This window comes from Sorex fumeus, unplaced genomic scaffold, assembly GCF_029834395.1.
Source record: "Sorex fumeus unplaced genomic scaffold, SorFum_2.1 ptg000063l, whole genome shotgun sequence".
NCBI classification, from domain to species: Eukaryota; Metazoa; Chordata; class Mammalia; order Eulipotyphla; family Soricidae; genus Sorex; species Sorex fumeus.
Window position 1 is genome coordinate 80,254,994 of NW_026606120.1, and position 22,725 is coordinate 80,277,718.

At 37.7% G+C, this 22,725-nt stretch overlaps 1 protein-coding gene across 8 annotated transcripts in view; it reads left to right on the plus strand.

Moving 5' to 3' along the window:
• Positions 1-22,725, plus strand: part of TANC2 (tetratricopeptide repeat, ankyrin repeat and coiled-coil containing 2) — a 413,565-nt gene that overhangs the window by 282,656 nt on the left and 108,184 nt on the right. For all 8 annotated transcript variants that reach the window (XM_056126689.1, XM_056126692.1, XM_056126693.1 and 5 more), the window contains one exon: positions 8,437-8,565. In XM_056126689.1, coding sequence (XP_055982664.1) covers positions 8,437-8,565 — 129 coding nt within the window. The remainder of the gene's footprint in view (positions 1-8,436; positions 8,566-22,725) is intronic.

Sequence of the window (22,725 nt, forward strand, 5' to 3'; positions counted from 1 at the left end):
ATCTAGCCCCTTGAGTCATCTCCCCCACCAATTTTAGCATACCATGTTACTGTACCTCCACCAGAGTGTGAATAATCCACCTTAAATTCCCACATACCCACTTCACAGCCTCAGTCTTTACCAAACATTTTTATCATTCTCATAGGATTCTTCATATTTATTAAATAATATCCGTTTCATTTTCACCATCCCCTTCAGGCATTTACTAATTTTCTCTTTCTATATAATTGCCTGTTCTGACATTTTATATATGAAAGTCATATAATACCTGGTCTCTTGTGTTTGATATTTTTTTAGCAAGTGTTTTGACATTTTTAGACCATTTGGAACTCAGAGCAACACCATTAGTTCCCATGAAACACCAGAAATAATGAAAACTGAAAGAATCCAAACACGTCAGTGGATGAGGACAGAAGTTCAGCAAAATTCTCAGCTTCATCACAACTTTTGACCCTACCCAGGGATGATCTTTGAAACAACAATCCCCTCAGCATTCACTGGAAGAGAAAATCAGTAAACTTGAAGTAAAAATTGATGGAAAAATTTCAAGAACTTGTTTGAACAAATGAAAGAACTTAAAGAATACAGTCGCAGAACTCAGCATCAGAAAGGACTAAGCCCAAAATCAATTCAGTGATCTTGAAGTCAGGGAACATGGCATCATCAATAAACTTTTTCTTTTTCTCTTCTTTACACTTGCTAAAGAAAAACATCAAACTGATTTTCTCTTTCAGTGAATGCTGAGAAGATTTATTAAAGTATTTTTTTACAGAAAAAAAATTCAATTTTATTTCTAAAGTACACACCAATTTATCTAATTATCTCTTAATTTGTATCCAAAGAGTGTTCATTAAATATTACAGTATTTATCAATTTACCTTGACAACTTATCTCAGAACCATTTAACAGCATGATTTCATAGTAAGAGTAGAACCCTGAGGTGGAAATATGTGGTTCCCTGTAGATCACTGGCTAATATTTGTATGGGATGATGATGTCCAAGGCGTTGTTGTTACCGCCACCTCCTTTAGTCTTAGCTTTCAAATAACACAGTAAGGGAAAAAAAGTTCTTATTTGTGACTGCCTACATGTAGCCTAAACGTGAGGTGAATATAATGCAATTATTCAGTCATTAGGCAACTTTTTCTTGGATTATCTGCCTTATGTGCCAGGCACATCTGTACCATTGAAAGTACTTGAGAACTATCAGTAAACCAAAGATTCTCACCCTTATGGAGTTTATGTTCTAGTGAGAGAAAGAAAAAGAAGCATGATAAATAATTTATATAATATCATAGTAGGTGATACGTGCTATAGAAAACAGTAAAGCAGATATTACTTGTTTCCGAAGGGAGAATATATGAGTGAAATTGGAATATATTATCATGGTGATGTCTGTTTAGCATTAGCAGGGCAGTGATAAGGATGAGGATAGAGCAGACAGATTTCAAATTCTGATTAGGGCTACTCAGGGATTCTGTTCTCTATTGAGCATATGAGCAGAACATTCTGACGCACACTAAAGAGTGGTTTGTCAGAGATAAATTATAAAGATTCCATCTTCTTTCTCTCAAGAACCTGTAATATTTTAATAAGGGTTTACAGACATGTAAACAACTAGCCGAATAACAAAATTCTAATTAGCAGCATATAAATGTGGCTGCTGATAGGCAGAAGGAATTGATTCTGATTAAGGAATCAAGGAAGCAGAAAAAATAGCCTGATCAAATTTTGGCCAAAAATACCATGTACTTTTCCCTCAGAAAATTACTTGTAAACAGAGACATTCAAATCACAGCAATGTACAGTTAATAGAATAAAGAACCTGAGCTCAAGGAATTTTAGGTCTCCTGGCTGATCTTTGCTATATCTGTCTCATTGCCTTTAAATAATGGTACTTGAAAAGACATGAATTTAGAAAATGATGACACAGAGAGAAATTGAAAGTAAAGTAAGGAAAATAAGAATTTAATAAGAAAAAAAAGTTCAGTTATTTTGGATTATTTGCTGAAGATTACTGTGATATTCAGAGATCAACAAAAAAAGATATTAATTGATAAATTAAGGGGAAAAACTAGTATTTTTATAAATTTAGGTAATACTACACATAATTATTATTTCAGATTAAAGCCTTCTTTAAACCATATTTGCTGATTTCAGATTTGTTCAGCGTCAGAATCAAGGTTTCAGCACTGTAAGGCATGGTAGTAAACTTCAGTGCTTTTTCTTAGTTCAATTTTTCTATGAATTTTGGATTTGTGAAGGAATGGACTATTCATTCAGCTCAGTATTGACAATATTTGTCTTTCTCCTCTAATGACATTTTGTCTGAAATAGAGAAACACATTCATACTAAAGTTTATATGCTGCATTTCTTGGCTTTGAGAAAAACAAAAAAAGTAGGATTGGTTTTTGTTTTCCAAACTTTTAGTTTAGGAATTATTTAATTTAGTGAAAGATTAGTGAAACTTAATTATGTTCATGCGAAATCATTAGACCTTACAAAAGCTACCAAGGGCTCTTCATTGACTATAAAAAGTTTAACATGAGACACTAAGACAATGACTGAAAGTATGTGCCAGAAGATTTTTTTTAGTACAAAGAAATTTTAATGTATTTTATAATTGTTAACTTAAACTTCTCTCAAAAGGTATATATCTCCCTTAGTTTAATTTAATTTTATTTTATTTTACTGGTCTTGGAGCCACACACAGCTGGGTTCAGGATTTATGCCTGGCTCTGTGCTCAGGGGTCACTCCTGACAGGGCTTAGGAGACCTTGTCAGGAAACAATATGGGGATTGCATGCAAAAGCATCACTTTACCCTCAGTGCTATCTCTCTGACCCTCGTAGTGCCAGCTTTAAAGGCTTCATAAGTGGGTATGAAAAAAGAATCCAGAATTAACTTATAATGCAACTTTTTGCTCCACTCCAGTTTGTACATTTCTATGCCTGTCTGTTTACTGAGATATAAAAATACAGCCTTATAATAAAAATATCGGACCAGCTTAGTGTGTGACCTTCTAACCATTTTAGTAAAAGAGCCTTGTTTTAAAATTATATAACGTGGTATTAATGTTATACAGTAATCAAAAAATTGTGCAGCTGTTAAGATTTCGTTTGACTTTGTTTTAATGTGAACAAAAGATTCTCAATGACATTGACATTTTCATATTATTCATCAGTTTATAGTTTATCAGTTTTAAAATAATATAGGTATGTTTTCTCAAGAAAAAAATAATGAATTTCAGGCTTTTGTTCTTTTGTTTCTCACTGTGGGAATGATTTAAAGTACAGAGAGTTTTTAAGTCTGTGACATGTGTGGTGTATTTACTTTGCACTAGGAGGACATTTCCTGCCCAAGTTTGATTATTGCTCTTAGAAGCCATAAAAAACAGAGTTGAGAAAAATGATGGAAGTTGAACAAGGGGTGAAAATTAGCCTTTTGAGAAAGTATTCAATCTAGCTTTAAAAGGGGAGGGAATTACAATGCAAATAGCATTGTAGTTCTCTGAGATGCGAGTTAAGATAGATGGCTCCAAGCCAACCCCTGGCTTTAGCATGAATGAGTGACTGTTTACTTTAGAAAAGCTACTCCACTGCTTCCTAAGCTGCAAAAAAGAAAAGATTGAGTAGATCAGGGTCAGTAAACTTTTTATTAAAAGTCTAGCTAGGAAAAAAAATTTAATTAAAAATTAAAATTAAAAAAATAAAAATCTAGCTAGGGGGGATGGAGAGACAGAACAACGGGTAAGGCACTTGCTTTACGCACAGCCAACCTGGTTTCAATCTGGTATGGTTCTCTGAGCTCTGCAAGAATGACCCCTGATCTAGGAGTAAGCTCTGAGCACCACTGGGGCGGCCCACCCCCCCAAAAAAATAGTCTAGCTATAATGGGTTTAAGTTGTATGCCTTACAGATGACCGACTCCAGTGCAATCCCTGGCAACACGTGATTCCAGAGTATCACAGAGTTTAACCCTGGCAGCCGCTAAGGACCACCATGTGTGAACCCAAGAGGCCCATGAGCACTACAGGGTGACCCAATTAATCACTACCACAGCTGAACCCAGGTAGCACTACATTCCTGGCCCTCACTTTGAACCACCAGCCCATTGATCCACTGCTACAGTACAGCTTTAGGGAACCCAAATATACATAAATAACTATATGATTAAAAAAAAAGTCTAGTTGAGAATAGTTTAGGCTTGGCTGGTTACATGGCCTCTATTGCGGGTTTGGTTTTTTGTTTGCTTTTTGGTGGTTTTTTTTTTTAACTCTGTTTAATGAAATCTACAGCAAACAGGTGAGACTATGGTGGCTGTAAAACTCTTTTCTGAAGAAATGCACAGAGGACCAGGTTTTATCCACAGGCATAGTTTGCAGACCTCTAGACTGAATGACCTTTTAGATACTTTCCATACTAGCATTCTGAAATACTGCTTTAATATCTACATCATGTAATTGAAAGGGACTGTTCACTTGACTTCTGTGCTCTTTCAATCAGGGGCAATTCAGGAGACAAAAAAAGCCATTTTAACAAAATGTTCAATATAGAAAGAATTGTTAACTGTGACTGCATAGTTTTCTAGAGAGTTGTAGTTTAGTCTCTTGCTCTCCCTGGTGTGTAATATGTGACATTTGGTTTTACTCTCTTGGTTTAAGTTCCCAAGATTAGAGAAGTGATATCTATAATTTCATTAAGTTCTTTTATCTGGGTTTCCAATAGACCCAGGTAACTAGGAGACATAAAACTTAGGTTGGCAGGCACAATTTAATCAACTCTTGCCATAATTGAGTATAGATAACATTAACATCAGGATGTAAAACTCTGTGTATATGAAGTGATAGATTAGATTTTCAGCCTGTCAAGAGAACTTTCAAGAACTTTTGCTTCAAATTATCCTTATTACTCGAGTTAATATGGAAACATAAAATGTTTCTGTACTTGATGTATAGATCAAGCAGTCTCAGAGATCTAGGCTTATGATAACTGTCCTTCGAGCTGGTAGAAGTGCTAGATATCTCAGAGTTGTATTATGTAAGCTGATTAAGATAGTTAATTCTGAAAATATCTTTTCGAAGCTTTCTGTTTCACAGAACAACACTTTGGTTTAGAAAAACAGAACTTTACTGCTTTTCAGTTCTTACAGATTGATTTTTCTCATGAACTGATATAGCAAAGTTAATTGTTTTATAGTGCTGACATTTTTAATGATCTTATTATAGTTGAATAAATAAGTGAATGGATAAGCTACAAAGGAAAAAGTATGGCTACTCAAGGTCAGTTGTCATAAACAACTTAGTTGAGATAGATTGACTGTTATCAAGCTTATTTTCTAGGCTGAATGAATTCCAGATATCACCTCTTTGGCCTCTTAGTTTTTATATCAAAGTTCATATATAACCTGTTAGATTATTATTATCATGTAAATTTTAAAACCTGATGGTTTTGCATAATCAAAAGTACACATCAGTTGTTTAAGAACAATAACTATTGGGATCATAAAAAGTATAAAGCAGACAAAAAGGGTAATTTTGGGGTTTTTTTCCCCTCTTATCTATTTAAACCAGTTATGTATTATGAGTTGGTAACTGATATTTTCAAGCAATAAAATAGATACTGCACTATTTCTCTTGACTTGCAATATTCATGAAAAAAGTTTAAAGTTTTCATTCTCAAATTTTAGAAGAATATCCGGGTTCAATTCCTCCACCCCTCTCAGAGAGCCTGGCAAGCTACTGAGAGTATCTTTGCCTGTGCAGCAAAGCCTGGCAAGCTACCCGTGATGTATTCAACATGCCAAACACAGTGACAACAAGTCTCAAAATGGAGATGTTACTGGGCCTGCTCGAGCAAATCGATAATACAATGCAAATTGAGTAATAGACAGTAACATTTTATTGTCTCACTGCAGCTCTCATGATTTCAACATTCAGAGGCATAATGGTATTTTAAATTGATGTACTGTCATTTGCTTTTCATTTTAAATGTCAAATCTTCACTTTTATCCACTTTATGAGTTTTGGAGGTTTATCTGTTTACTTTGCTTGTTTCTGTGTATTTGTATCAGAAAGTTTGTAGTTCTATTTAAAGTTACTGAATTTCTTAGTACAAATTATATCTAGTCTTAAAGTGGCAAGTAAAAAAAGGGTATAATTCTCTTAGAAAAATGATTAATTCTCTTAGAAAAATGCTTAGTCTAAATTATGTGTATTGTATATTCTGCACATATTGCACATTATATGTTACATGATTTTGTTTTCAGTGGAAGAAAAGCAACTTTTCCATTTTTCAGCTGACTGACCATTTTTGCTTCTTTTGTTTTAAAATACTGAGTAATTACTTGTAGAATTTTAATTAATATTCTGAATTTTTTTTTTTTGCTTTTTGGGTCACACCCGGCAATGCACAGGGGTTACTCCTGGCTCTTCACTCAGGAATCGCTCCTGGCAGTGCTCAGGGGACCATATGGGATGCTGGGAATCGAACGCAGGTCGGCTGTGTGCAAGGCAAACGCCCTACCTACTGTGCTATTGCTCCAGCCCCATATATTCTGAAAATTTTTGGAGGCATTGTTGATAATCCTCTTTGCCTCACAAGATGTGCACTTATATAACACATTTATTAAGCTCTAATATATCAAAACTGTGAATCCTTTATGAAAAAAATATTTAGAAACAAATCAGCTGTTTCTTTCTGAAAATATCAGGAAATAAAATCAACAAGGAGAAACAATACAGCTCAGCCATATAGGAAGCAGTTGGGTATATAGAATAAAGCTATTATTCATGTCTTTGACTCCCTGCTATGTAGTTACAGAATAAAAACTTCTAAGTGTGATTTCCTCACCAGTTACATGGCAGTAATTGAAGGAACCAGGGAAATGCTTATCTCGTAAACTTATTCTCTTGCTCTTTCCTTCCTCTTTTCTGTTTTCTCAGTGTTTTTCTCCTTTTGAAGCTCAGAGATCACCTTGTGATTATATGTTCCACTTACCATAATTCACTTTATATTATTGTTGTATATGTCTTATCCTTATTAGTGATATAAATAATTCATGAGAGCTTAAAAGCCAAGAGTGATTTCATTTTACTTCTCCTCAAAACAGTCACCAGAGGCAACTGACAACTAAGCCATGGGCAGTAGTAGTGCCTGGCACAAACTAGGCTCTCAGTAAGTAATTGTTGCTGAGTGAATGTACAGCCCCCAGCATGGTATCTCACATACTTGGCAATAGATGTAATTAGTGGTTTAATCACTAATTTGCAAGTTCTGAATAACCATTTTAGAAAAATTTAGTGTAGATATCTCCTCTCTCTCTCTCTCTCTCTCTCTCTCTCTCTCTCTCGTTCTCACTCTCTTCTCCCCCCTGCCAATCCCCCACCCACCACCCCAACCCCCATCCTTGGTGCTTCCTAGTTCCTGGTTCTTAATTTCTTTACCTTTTTGTTTCATTGTGAGTGGGCCAAACAGAAAAACCAGTACTCTTCCATTCTCTTTCACCATTTTACTCTCTCTCATTTGCGACTATGTTAGAGGCTAAGGAATTTGAAGCTGCTTATGGGAGGCTGCTTTATAATTCATGGAGATTGGCACTTTTAATTCTCTTAATTTTCCAGGTATCCACCTCTCTCTTCGTTTGTCCCACTCTCCCTCTCCTTCCCTTCATGTTTTTCTTACAGTGTAATAGGATTTGGAACTAGTTTCTCCACAGATGATGTTTATATGTTATGTGTTGCATTACAGAGGAGATTCTTGACCCAAAAGACACTAACATTAGCAATCTTTGTCATCATATATCAGTGTTACCCACTTTAATATTTAAAAAAACTGAATTTTTTGTTGAAGATGTTATTGCTAAATAGAACAAATTATATATGTGTAGGTATTATGGGTACAAACATGACAAATTGTTAGTATTGTCCATATAGAAAAGCTGTTGACAGGACTAACAAAGAATCAAAAGGCCTGAGAAATAGTAGAACAGGTAGAGTACTTGCATGCAGCCTACCCAAGATCAATCCTCTGATCTACATATGGTGCCCTGATCCACTGTACTATCCTACGCACTGTACTATCGCTCCAGCCTGTTGGGGGATTTTTATTTGAGGGGTGTGTGTGTGTGTGTGTGTGTGTGTGTGTGTGTGTAGCAAAATAGTTTTATTGAAAGAAATTTAGTTAGACAAGTGTGGGGGCAAGAAAGAGAAATATGTGTTCAGGGAAGACCACGGAATTCTCCAGGGTGGAAAAAGCAAAAAATAAATAAATCCCAACTCTTTATAACATATCTAAACACTGATAAGAACTTTGAGTTCAGCAAACTCTTCGTGAATGTGTCTACTACAGTAAGCTATGATTAAAAAATTCAGGCAATAGACTAATTGAAACTTTTCTGAACTTTCATATTCTGACTAAGTTCTTCTGTCTTGTCAGCCACGAGCTCTGCCCACTTGGAGGACCTTGCTTACCTGGACGAGCAGAGACATACACCCTTGAGAACTTCTCTTCGAATGCCAAGACAGACCATGGCTAGCGGTGCTCGCACACAACAGGATTTAAGAGGTTAGAAGTGTAGGACGGGGTGCCTGGGAATGCCCTGGAACAAATGGAAATGGGCAGTGGGCACGGGGTTCTTTTGTTTCAGTTTCAATGCTTATTTAAGCCTCTCTCTTTTTCTTTTTCTTTTTCTTTTTCTTTTTTGGGTCACACCCGGCGATACACAGGGCTTACTCCTGGCTCTGCACTCAGGAGTTACTCCTGGCGGTGCTCAGGGGACCATATGGGATGCTGGGAATCAAACCCAGGTTGGCCGCGTGCAAGGCAAACTCCCTATCCGCTGTGCTATCTCTCCAGCCCCTTAAGCCTCTCTTAAGAGAACATGTGATCTGTTTATTTTTGCTGCATATAGAAAAAGAAAAACATAAACACATTGACACATTGTAGTCATAATTAGAAGGTATTGTAACTATCAACCATTGAAAGCATTAACTCCTCGAAATTCTAAAAGAAAACAGGTGTAAAGGGCTGATTTTGGTGGGGAAATTAACCTTTTGTATGGTCTTTTTTTTTTCAGAGATGTTGTTAGACCAATTTCAGCCCCAGCCATGTTGCAGGTGAACTTTGGTGCTGATAAACATGTGTTGCTCTAGAGAATTTATTTTATTTTTATTCTAGCAGCTATTTCTCATCACATACAGTGCTTTTGTTTTCTGGGAATTTCAGATAATGATTATTGTCCTATGCTAGCAACATTGAAACAACTTGTCCTTTTCCTACTTTAGCCCCCATTTGTTTGTGGCATGATACATATTTCTAGTAAGGAACCTGATATTTTCAAAGACTTTCATATCTCATGACCATAGCTAGTTGAAAAGTCTTTGCTCTCTTCACTCCATTAAACCTCTTATCTTATGAACCCCCTCTCATCTTTATCGTGTGCATGTGTAGCACCCTATAGGAATTTATACATGCCTGCTGTTCTTTCTGAATGTCTTTATGCTGACAGTATTTCATACAGAGACAAGCAACCAGGATCAGAAAAGAACTGATTATATGACTAAAATTGCCATATCTCCCATCAACAATACAAACAAAGAAACAAACACTGTCCTCCCATTGTTCATCGATTTGCTCGAGTGGGCCCAGTATCGTCTCCATTTTGAGACTCGTTGTTACTGTGTTTGTCATATTGAATACGTCACGGGTAGCTTGCCAGGCTTTGCCATATGGACGAGATACTCTGGGTAGCTTGCCGGGCTCTCCGAGAGGGGTGGAGGAATCGAACCCGGCTCAGCCGGGCTGCCTGCGCACAAGGCAAATTCCCTACCACTGTGCTATCACTCCAGCCCCCATCAACAATAGTGAATTAATAATCTCACACACAGTATTAACTCCCAATTCTGTTATCCACCCAGCTTACTGTTTCTCTACTCGAGCCATATACTAGTTGCTTAAAATTTGTAATTTTCCCACTTCCAGACAATGGAATTGTGTCAAACACTACTTTTTGTTATATTATTTATACATTTATTTTTCCTTAAACTTTAAGAGATAACTGTGCTATATTTTATATATTCAAAATATGACATGTCACAGATGTAGAAATTGTAGTGCATTTTTGATGACTCAGGATTTCACCATAAAATATAAGAAATAGAATATTAGCAGAGCCACAAGATCAAATGTGTATTAATTTCTTGTCTTTTCCTCAGTTCCTCAGAGTGCTGACTTACTTTCATAATTTTGTCACTTTCCTGATTACTGTAACAAAACTTTTAGTTATATTCAAATAATCAGTTGTTCAGTTATGTTTATTTTTATGGAACATCAAATTACTATGATTTAATTTTTGACAGGAAAAATAATTTAGCTTTATTTTTAATTGAATTAACATTGCTCTAGAACACTATGTAAGTTTTGGGTGGGCATCATTGAAAATTACTCTGTATATATTAAATTCACCTTTAAAGCCCAGCTCTGTCCTTCATCATTCAGTTGTTTACTTTGTCCTGATTTGCCCACCTCATCCCAACCTAGTTTTCCTTCTATTAACTACTAGTTTGTTCTTAATGTTCCAGTAACCCAGAAGTCTATTTTTATGTGGTTGATCTGTTTGTTTTCTGTGACTATCACATGAGAAAAATAATAATTCTACATCTGTGACATGTCATATTTTGAATATATAAAATAAGCACAGTTATCTCTTAAAGTTTAAGGAAAAATGATTGTACAAATAATATAACAAAAAAGTAGTGTTTGATACAATTCCATTCTCTGTATTTTAATACTTTTTCTCTATCTCTTTTCTTTCACTGTAACACACTCTGGCTCATCATGTTGTTATAATTGGCAGTATTTCATCTTTTTTTATAGCTGAATAGGATGTATTGTGTGTTTATACCACATACTTATTCATATTCAGTAGAATTTAATATTTGAACATGAATGTTTCCAGCTTTGGGCTATTATAAATAATACTGCACTAAATGTGGCGATATGTATTAAGTATTTCTTCAAGGCAGTTTTTTTGTGTTTTTCAGGTAAATACCCATAAGTAGGAGAACTGGATCATGTGTAATTGCTATTTTGGCCAGGGAGGGGAAGTGAGGTAGAACTCACGAGTGAAATTCAGGGTATATTCCTGACTGTGCTCAGGGAACCACATGTGGTATCTGGGATTGAACCAGGGTCAGCCCCATGCAAGTGCCTTAACCCCTGTACTATCACTCTGACCCCTGTTTTCAATATTCTAAAAATAACCATACTGATTTTCATAATGGCTGTACCAATTTACTTCTCACAAATAGTGTACAAGGATTCCTTGTTTTCACATACTTCCCAGCTGTTGTTTCTTGTCTTTTTGGATAATGGTCAGTCTCATGGGTATGAGGTGATACCTAATTATTAGTTTTATTTTTTTCTCTAATGTTAAGATATAATGAACATCTTTTGACTATATGTCTTCTCTAGTCTCTTGAGACCTTTTGCACATTTCTTTTAATAATTTGTTTGTTGTTAATTTTTATTAGTGAAACTCCATGAGGTACAGTTATAGACTTACAAACTTTTGTGCTTGGGTTTCAGTTATACAATGATTGAGTACCTGTCCCTCCACCAGTGTCTGTTTTCCACCACCAGTGATCCTAGTAACCCTCCCACCCACCCCTACCCCACCCCGCCTCTGTGGCAGTGCATGTGCCCTTTTGCTCTCTCTTTCCTTTAGGGTGTTGTGGTTTGCAATAGAGGTATTGAGTGGCCATTGTGTGGGATCTACAATCTACTCTCAGCACGTCTCTCCCATCATGAGCAGATTCTCCAAACACCCTCTACTTGGTATTCCCTTCTCTGAGCTGCCTTTTCCCCCAGCATGTGCTGCCAGCTTCAAGCCGTGGAGTAATCCTCCTGGTACTTATCTCCGCTATTCTTGGGAGTTCGTTTCCCATTCTATTAGTTTATATTCCACAGATGAGTGCAGTCTTTCTGTGTCTGTCCCTCTTTTTCTGACTCATTTCACTTGATACTTTCCATGTAGAACCATTTGTATGCAAATTTCATGACTTCACCTTTTCTAACAGCTGCATAGTATTCCATTGTATAGATGTACCAAAGTTTCTTTTAATATGAGACCAATACCCAAGGACAATAGAAACAAGGGCCAGGAGGATTTGTCCACAATTAGAAACCTTTCTCAAGGGCTGGGGGAAGGAAGCTGGGATAGAGAAAGGACCACCATGAAAAAGATAGTTGGAAATGATCACTCTGGATAAAAACTGTGTGCTGAAAGCAGGTAAAGGAACAAATATGATAACCTCTCAGTGTCTGTATTGCAAACCCATAATACTCCAAAGGGGGAAAGGAGGGAGGAAGAGAGAGAAAGAGAAAGTAAAGTGCTTGCCATACAGACAAGCTGGTGGGGGCGGGGTGGCAGGAGGGAAAGTGGATGGTGGGAAATATACACTGGTAGAGGGAGGGGTGTTGGAGCACTGTATGACTGAAACCCAACCATGGTCAGCTTTGTATTTCTGTATCTCATTCAGGTAATTAAATAAAATTATTTAAAAAAATAATTTACTCAGTTTAATAGTGTTGGTTTACGAAACTATACATATGTTTTAGGAGTATAGTTTCATTCCTCTTTAAATGTGTACTGCCACATTACACCTTCCATCAGACTATCAATATCCTTCCACCCCAGTCCAATGAGCTACCTCTACCCTTACACCCCTCTTTCTCCCACTCCCAGCCCCTTTGACAGTTCTTCAGTCAGAATCTCAGAATTTATTTTCCTTTCACTTTGTCTGTTCCTTTGCTTTGATTTTTGTATTCACTCATTTCACAGTGAGTGAAATAATCTGATATTTGTCTCTTTCCTTCAGACTTATTTCACTTAGCATAGCCCACTCTAGTTCTATCTGTGTTTTCAAGAATGTCAAGATTTCATCTTTTTTAGACTATAGATCGAACACGATGGCCACTCAAAACCTCTATTGCAAACTACAACACCCTAAATGAAAGAGTGAGCAAAAGAAAATGCCCTACCACAGAGACAGAGGCAGGGTGGGGTTGGGGGATGGGGTGTGGGGTAGGAGGGTTACTAGGATCATTGGTGTTGGAGAATGGGCACTGGTGGAGGGATGGTTACTCAATCATTGTATAACCGAAACCCAAGCACAAAAGTTTGTAAGTCTACAACCGTACCTCATGGTGTTTCACTAATAAAAAAAAAGTTTTTTTAATTAAAGAAAAAATAATAGAATAAAAGTACTCAGACATAAAAAATAAATAAAATAAACCTGATATTTTAATATTAAAAAAAGATTTCATCTTTTTTAAAATTTTAATAGCTGAGTGATATACCACATCTTCTTTATCTACTCATCATTGGGCAAAAAACCAAAACACTGTTCTCCCATTGTTCATCGATTTGCTCGAGCAGGCCCAGTAACATCTCCATTTTGAGACTTCTTGTTACTGTGTTTGGCATATCAAATACGTCACACGTAGATTGCCAGGCTTTGCTGTGCTGGCGATACTCTCGGTAGCTTGCTGGGCTCTCCGAGAAGGGCAGAGGAATTGAACCCGGGTCAGCTGGGCTGGCTGCGCGCAAGGTAAACGCCCTACTGCTGTGCTATCGCTCCAGCCCCTCTTTGGGCACTTGGCATTATTTCTATGCAGTCCTTTTATTGTTGATTCTATTATGAAATAGAATATTATTCTAGTCTTCATATGTTTTGATGTGCTTTGGGGTTTTTTGTTTGGTTTGAAGGCCATGCCTGGCTGTGTTCAGAGCTTGCTTCTGGCCCTGTTCAGGGATAGCTCGTGGCAGGACTCCAAACCTAGGTCAGCCACATGCAAGGCAAGCAAGCGTCTTGCTGTACTGTCTCTCTGATCCTTCAATGTTATTTTGGATAGTAACCTTTTGTCAGACATATAATGTCAGGGTGGTAATAGTAGTAAAAAAAATGATTTGGACATAGTGAAAATGATTGGACACAAATACTAGTCCATGTAGATCTTCAGATTTAGTAGGAAATATATCTCAGTGGCAGTTCCCTGAATCTCATTAGTGGAAAACATACTAACACTGTTAACTTTACTTACTGCCTTGCTTGTCTTTGAATATTAAATTTTTATACTGCATAGAAAAACAAAATTAATGGGTTTTCATTTATTATAAGCCCCTTTGTGTTGGGCCTGTTATCAGTAGCACATGTCTGTGTTAAGGTACCATTTTTTGGTGGGGAGGGGATTAGCTTTTGGGCTACACCTGGCAGTGCTCAGGGATTCCTCCTGCCTCTGTACTCAGCAATCACTCCTGGCAGGCTTGGTGAACCCAGCAGTACTCAGGTCTTACTCCTGCCTCTGCATTCAGGGATCACTCCTGGCAGCGCTCTGGGGAATGACAACAACAAAAAAAGTGATATATTTCTGTATTTTAAAAAATTGTTCAGCCTGTAAAAAAAATAAGCATTTATATTCTTGTAAACTATTGGTAAAAGTAAAAGTAAAGGCCCTCCCGTTGATCATCGATTTGCTCGAGCGGGCCCAGTAACATCTCCATTGGAGACTTTGTTGTTACTGTGTCTGGCATATCGAATACTCTCGGTAGCTTGCCGGGCTCTCCGAGAGGGGCGGAGGAATCGAACTCGGGTCGGCCATGTTGGCCGCTTGTAAGGCGGACGCCCTACCCGCTGTGCTATCGCTCCAGCCCTATTGGTACTTCAGTTTTTAAAAATTGTTCAGATACTATGAAATACAATTTTTGCCAGAGTTCTGCTTTAATCCTGCTTCTCCAAAGAAAGTAGTTAATGTACATCATGGCATATCTATTAGTAAATTTATTGACTGATTCCAAGTATTGAGTTTATCTGACTTAATGTCCCTCAACATGTCCCCAAAAAAATGCTTGTCTAGAGAGCACTTGAAGTGGCAAGCATTTGTTGGGAGCTTGTACAAGCAGTTTTTACTATTTGAAAATGTTTAGTCCCAGGATGTCTCTGCATAATTATAATTATTGTCTTTTGTTGGTTGCTTGTTTGTTTGGAAGGGCCTCACCCAGCTCAGGGCTTACTTCTAGCTCTAAATTCAAATATCACTCCTGGTGTACTGCTGGGGTGGGAATAAGGGTGCAGATGGAGTGTCAGAGATCAAACCTGGGTCAGCTGAGTGCAAGGCAAGCACCTTACCTGTTGTACTATCTTCCCAACCCCTCTTAAAACATCTTAAAGGGACCCAGAAAGACAACTCAGTGGGCTGACAGCATGCTTTGGCCTGAAGGAGGCCTGAACTCCATCCCTGGCACCCTGAGCACTGCCAGTTATGGCCCAACCCCCACACCTGGTAATCATTAAGGATCTTAAAAAATTGTGTTTAGATGAGTTGTATCTATTTATAGTTAACACAGAGCTGAGAAATCATTTTAAAATATCGGTTTGAATTTTTTTTAATGGTAGTAGACCCATCACATTTCATGTCTGGAAAATTCCATCATATATTTGTGACAGATTGAGAGTAGAAAAAATTTCTCAGTGTTATAGAAATAGTTTTAATCTTGTGGACATTCTGAAAGTGTCTTTAGAAACCCCAGTGAAGGGCTCCAGATTATACTTGAAGATTCATTGGTGGAAAAGATATTATTTAGTACCATATAATTCTGTTTACAGAATTGGGGGGAAAAAAGAGTATACTTTGAGTGCTGATTAGAAGTTATTCATGACGTAGGTTAAGAGTAGAGAAATAGGGGGCTGGAGCAGTAGCATAGCAGATAGGGTGTTTGTCTTGCACGCAGCCAACGCGGGTTCAATTCCCAGCATCCTATATGGTCCCCCAGCACTGCCAGGAGTAATTTCTGAGTGTAGAGCCAGGAGTAACCCCTGAGTATCGCTGGGTGTGACCCAAAAAGAAAAAAAGAGTAGAGACCTAGTTTATGTAACAGTCACTTCACTTTAGCTACAATTGTTGGCTCATAATGGTTGTCTTTTGAAGCTGAAGCAGAAGTTGCTAAAATTATATCTGACTATAAATTAGGATCTTCAGGTAGACTATTAACATCAACATTTGTCTCATTAGTGAAAATTCTTTCTTTTTAAACCTCTCCAAAACAGCTGTTTGAACAACTGTCCTACCAAAATTGATGTTTCCAGAGATCCATCTTAACAATAGAGAAGAGACAAGGTCACAGCACTGTCCAGCATCACATGAAAACAAGAGAGGAGATTCCTCTCTGTCAGCCATACTAGAGTTTGAAGTCTGGTAATAAAATAGTTAGAGAAGATTGTTTGCTACTGCAGAGCATGTAGCTAGCGAATGTACCTGTGCATTTCTAGTCCCTAAACCTAATCTGTCCTTGACAGACATTAATTTGAAGTACCCTTTTAGAGCTTTAACACGCATATTAAAAGTTATTTCTAGTCCATTTTTAAAATTTTAATTACTATTATGCTAATGTAGAGCTGTGTTAGAAATTATCTACCTAAAACCACTTACTCTTTCTGACCATCTTAATGGAGTTTCTTATTCCACAGAGAATGACAGAAACTAAGTTTGTTACCTTGTTAAAGGAAAGAAGAGGTTGAGTATATGCAATAAATCTTACAATGGAATATATTAAGAGAACCAGAGGGAGTTAAAATACACAAAGCAAATCATAGTATAATGACTTCTAGCAGTAGTTACTTGGGCAAATTAGCAATAAATTATTAACAAGATTCTAACCTGTCTGATGTTAAATCATAATTACATTGTTCGCTTGAAGAGAGTACACATTCCTAATTAAACCTTCATTTTTCAATATATGTTGGTTTCTTTAGGACTTCTACTAAATCTCATTACCTAAATGGCTACTCAGAGCACTGTTTTTAGTTAATAACTGCTTTAATGGATACTCAGTTGGAGGGCCTATTGCAAATGATATCTGACTCATCAGCAGAATTTATGTAAAATTGACCCCTAAGTTATCTTTGTCAAAGCAAAAAAAATTGAATTTTTATGAAATAAAATCAGTATCATTTGTGGATTCCTTTTCCAAAACAATGAAACTTTTATGAGGATGACTAAAATGCTTGTCATGGAACTAATACTTGTGCATTAGCCACTGAGTCACATACCCCTGGGGTTGCTGAGTCATCTTGATCATTGCCTGACTGACTCTTAAATTTATAAGGAAATATTTTCATATATCTTTTCAGTATCGTTTTACATGATTTCCCTTTTACAGGATTAAATTTATTTTAGGTAAATTCAAAACCTAGGATTAGGGTGTATGAGCATAACTGCCCATATATAAATATTAGATGTATAGCCAGCTTATTTCAAAGTACCCTAACATTTAAAATTGTAGTACTCGAACTGGATCTCATTTGGTGTCTGCTAGAATCTAGTCTGTGCTCTGTGAAGTAAGCTGGCTGTGATTTTCTTTTTTTTTCTTTTTTTCTTTTTGTAGTCGTACCATAAAGGCACACAAATCTAATTTCTCTGTAATCCCATCTTATTTGGTAAATGCTTTCCTAAAGTTTGAAAATGTAAACAATAGCTAATACACACCAAAGTTCCCCTGCAAGGGAGAAATAACCATTGAGAAAGAGTAGACTCTATAGAGTAATTTTCTAATAATCACATAGTGGCCTCTTGTATTATATATATGTATTTTTAATTTTTATTAGTGAAACACCATGTGGTGTAGTTGTAGACTTACAAATTTTTGTGCTTGGGGTTCAATTATACAATGTTTGAGTACCCATCCCTCCACCAATGCCCATTTTCCACCACTACTGATCCCAGTATCCCTCCCACTCCCCATCCCCTCCATCCCACCCTGCCTCTGTGGCAGGGCATTCCCTATCTTGCATTATATTTTAAGAAAGACTGTAAAGTTAGCATTAAAGAAATTCTAATCTTGTTATCTAATTCTTCAAAAATAAATCAGTGTTGGGGGTCCTCTGCAGGTACAGCAGGTAGGGCTCTTGCCTACACACAGCCTACCCAGGTTTGATCCCCAGCATCCTATATGGTCCTCTGAGCACCACCAGGAGTGATTCCTGAGTGCAGAGCCAGAAGTAACCTCTGAGCATTGCTGGTGGTGACCCAACACCCCCCCCCCCAAAAAATGAAAAAGAAATCACCATGGCTGAAGTGAGTACAGGTAGGTAGGACACTTGCCTTGCACATGGCCATTCCTGATACCCCATATGATTCTCTAAGCCCCAGCATGTAATGATCCTTGAGTACAGAGATAGGACTAAGTTCTGAGTACTGCTGGGAGTTGCTCAAAAACAAAAACCTAGATATATGAAAATATTTTAAATGCCTCAGTGCCCTCCCCTAAAAAATGTTCAGCCACTTTGATATTTTCATCTAAATTGTAGCATTATAGCACTGTCCTCCCATTTGTCAATTTGCTCGAGCAGGCACCACTAACGTCTCCGTCGTGAGACTTGTTGTTACTGTGTTTGGCATATCGAATACGTCACAGGTAGCTTGCCAGGCTCTGCCGTGCAGCCGGGATAGTCTCGGTAGCTTGCCAGGCTCTCTAAGAGGGATGAAGGAATCGAACTGGGGTCGGCCGCATGCAAGGCAATGCCCTACCCGCTGTGCTGTTGCTTCAGTCCATTCATCTAAATTAAATTTTTAAAATGCATCTACCTAGCATCAAATTTCATGTTTTCATCTTAAAACTAAGTAGTATTCCATTGTATACATTTCCATAGTGTTTTGTTTTGTTTTGTTTTGTTTTTTATCCAGCCATTTGTTCTTGGGCACTGGAGTTGGGTAGACTTTGTCTACCATGGATAGTACTGTAATGAACATAGGGAATTAATGTGTTTTGTTTTGGGTGCCAGGGATCAAACCCATAGACATATGCTCTCTCCTATTCAGCTGCTACATCCCTGTCCCCACTGTGAACTCAGACTATCCGATTATCCACTTAGAGTGATTATTGATATATGAAGCTTAATTATGGCTATTTTATTATTTATGTTTTTGTTATAGCACAGCGGTAGGGCGTTCACCTTACAAGCGGCCAACATGGCCAACCTGAGTTCGATTCCTCTGCCCCTCTCGGAGAGCCCAGCAAGCTACCGAGAGTATCTCGCCCGCACGGCAGTGCCTGGCAAGCTACCTGTGACGTATCCGGTATGCCAAACACAGTAACAAGTCTCATGATGGAGACGTTACTAGGCCCGCTCGAGCAAATCGATGAATAACGGGAGGACTGTGACTGTGACTGTGATGTTTTTGTTTGGAGACCACAGCTGGTGGTGCTCAGGAGGCTGCTTCCAGCTCTGTGCTCAGAGACCATTCAGAACCCAGAGCCCAGGATAGAACCTGGGCTCTCACATACAAGCATGCCCTCTTACCCTTTGAATCATCTCCACAACACAACCTCACCCCACCCCTTGCTGTTTTTAATCTTTTTGTTTTCTGGGTGTCTTGCATGTGGTGTTTTTCTTTTTGTCTGTTTTTATTATTGGGGAGAGGGTACATCCAGTAGTGCATCCAGGGTACATCCAGGGCTTACTCCTGGCTCTACACTCCAGAATCAGTCCTGGTTGGCTCACGGAGCTGTACGGGATGCCTGGGACTGAACCCAGGTTGGGTGCGTGAAAGGCAAGTGCCCTACCCATTGTACTATCTCTCTTGTTCTCCTCCATGAATTTCTAAATGCCTGTGCTCGGAATTTTTTTTTTTTTTAGCTTCCAAAAGGTTTGAATCAGTCCGTCTGTGTCTCAAATAGTCTTTTTGGTGCTGATATCTAATTGTCAACTTTGGATCAACCAAATTTCATCCAATCCTTTCTCCCCATTAATACTTTGTTGTCTCATTTTATTCTTGATATTTCTGATTCTGTATCACTATTTTGTCATGATATATAAATTTTTTCCCTTTGTCTTTAAAGAAAATACTTTCAACATTTTTAGTTGTATAGGTCTATTGGTGGCGAACTCCATTAGCTTTTGTTTTTCAGGGAAAACCTTTATTTCTCCATCATATTTGAATAGTAATTTTGTAGGTTAAAGTATTGGCTTCAAGTTTGCCAATATGCATTCTAATCTTATCACCTGTAGAATGTCTGATGAAAAATCTGACCTGTCTTTATATGTTACATATGTTCCCTCTGGAGGCCTTCAGTATTTTTCTTTATTGTTGACTTTGATTTTTTTAACAGTAACGTATCTTGATATTTTTTTTGCATTAGAAATTTGAGTAAGTCATCAACTTCATATATTTCTATGGGTAATCTTTATATATGTCTATGGGTAATCAGCTTCCTATATTTCTATGGCTAACTGTTGAAAATTTGGTATTAGAATTTGTTGATTGGCTTAGTATTAGAAGCATTTTGTTTGGGTGCTTTGGTTTTATTTGGTAAGCCAAAATAATATTTTTACCTAAAATAATAAATAATAAGATATGTATTTATTTATACAATAATGAATCTTAAAGGTATCACTTGCAAGACTTTAGTTACTAAGTAGGTAGGCATGAAATCAGGATTTTCAGTAACTTTTCTAAAAGAAAGGGAAAATGGTATTTTTAGAAATCTATTCTGCCCTCTCTTTAACTGCACATTTTCTTTTTGCCCAGCTTCTCTTGGAAATACTATTCTTTGACTATCATCACCCTGGCCTACATCCAGTTCTTATTGGGAGAGTTTGGAAAATAACAGTTTTCTTTCCTGACTGTTGTGTTCTTTAATGACCCTTTTGTTTATGACAGTAGCCTTTAAACAGAAATGTGTCCTGAAAAGCCACAAACAGATGATTCACTTCTTTTGTCATCCTGGCAAAGTGCAGTGATTTTCGAAGATCTTAGTTTGAATTATAACTGTCTTCCTCTGGCCTTCCTGCAATTCCAAAACCAGGTCTATACACATTTCCCTTCAGTTGAAAATGGAAACCCAAAATTAACTGGCTTCATTCATGTGTTTGTTTATTGAACTTTCTTGAATACTTGACAAGAATTGGCTAGTTAATAGGAACCTGCTGTTGTTCATGGTAAGTTACTAAGAGGTGAGGATAGAAGTACAAGAGCTGACTAGATCATGACAGAGACATGCTTTTGGAGGCAATACACAACAGACATATGGGGAATATAAGATGATTCATTAAATACAAAAAACAGTAAAAGCAAGATACGTTAAGAACTTAAACTACATGGAAATGATTTGTTGGCAATCAACTAAATTCTGAACTAAGTAACATACATTTTTTCATTCAACCTTTGGAGGGTTGGATGCTATTACTAACCTCATTTTACAAGTAACAAAAATATGGCTTTGAATGATGTAGAACTCCTTCAAGGTTATTTATTCTAAGTAACAGTAAAGTGGGAAAAAAAAAGGGAGAGATAACCCTCAAGAATAAATTATGGAGGTTAGGGGCAGAGAGGATAGTGGGTAGGGCACCTCCCTTGCACATGGATGGCCTGGGTTCAATATCTGGCACTACAGTGGTTCCCAGAGCCCTGCCCTGAGCACCATCAGGTGTGCACCAAAAACAAACAACAGCAACAACAAAAAGATAGAGACTGTAATACATTGTATATATAGATTAAGGAAGAGACCGAGGTCACCAGTCGCCCCCCACGAGCGGCTCTCCGGCCAGAAAACCAGCCGCTTGGAGCAGAAAAGCAAATGGACTATGTGTTAAACCGCGCCTGCCTGGAGGGGAAAGGGTGTTGCCCCATTCGCCCGGGCCTCTCTGGAAAGAAAGATGGCGACCGCACGGGAGCCTTGTGGACAGCAGGTTTGAGCCGGGGGTCGGGGCGGCAGGGACCTCATGGGAAGGGGGGCGTTCTGGGTCCATCCTTCACGCCCTACCGAGGTCACCAGTTGCCCCCACGAGTGGCTCTCCGGCACGGCCACGACTCCAGAGCACAGAAACCAATCCCTTAACTTTCTTACTTTTAATAGAAATACTTCCAGGGTTAATAAGTAAAATAGCAGAAATCCAAAACCGTGCGGCCGCAATAATTCTTAAAACCCAGCTGTAGAAAGCAAACCATTTCACAACGGTCATTCAGCATGTCTGATTTGGGGGGGGGGGGGGGGTCGTAAACTCTAAATAATAATGGTGCATCTTTTATCGAAACAATGAATCTAGTCAAAGTAGATAGAGTGTTAACTAGAACTCATCTGCCTCACAGGAATTGGGAGGGGTGGGAGGTGGGGTTCTATTGGGGTTCGCGGTTAAAAATAAGTATTGGTAAAGGGAAATGTGTTTGATATTTACATGACTGAGACCTAAACCTGAAAGCTCTGTAACTTTTCCCACAGTGATTCAATAAATAAATAAATTATTTTAAAAAAAAAGATTAAGGAAGAAAAAATCCAATCCTGGTCAGCCCTAAATTTTGACCTTGAAAAACAAGGTAGATGATATTTTGTTAGCTAAGGTAGCAAATGGGAGAGAAAAGAATGGGTTAAGATGTGTGAGATGACTTTTATTTCAAACGTTTTAAGTTAGAGACTGGTTGGAATAGTAACTCATATGTGCCTATAAATGATCTATAGTTTAGAAACAGGGTTCTGAAATAGAACTATAAAAATACATCACCATAATTATGAAACTATTAGTCTATGACTTTGAGATTACCTAAGTGGTAGTGAAGGGGGGGAACCTCTAAGTTTAAAAACTAGGGTTTGCTCTGTTTTAGGGATGAGTAGAATAGAAGTGGTCATAAAAGATATATCAGGAAGAGAATATAAAAGAACTTTGAAGAAAG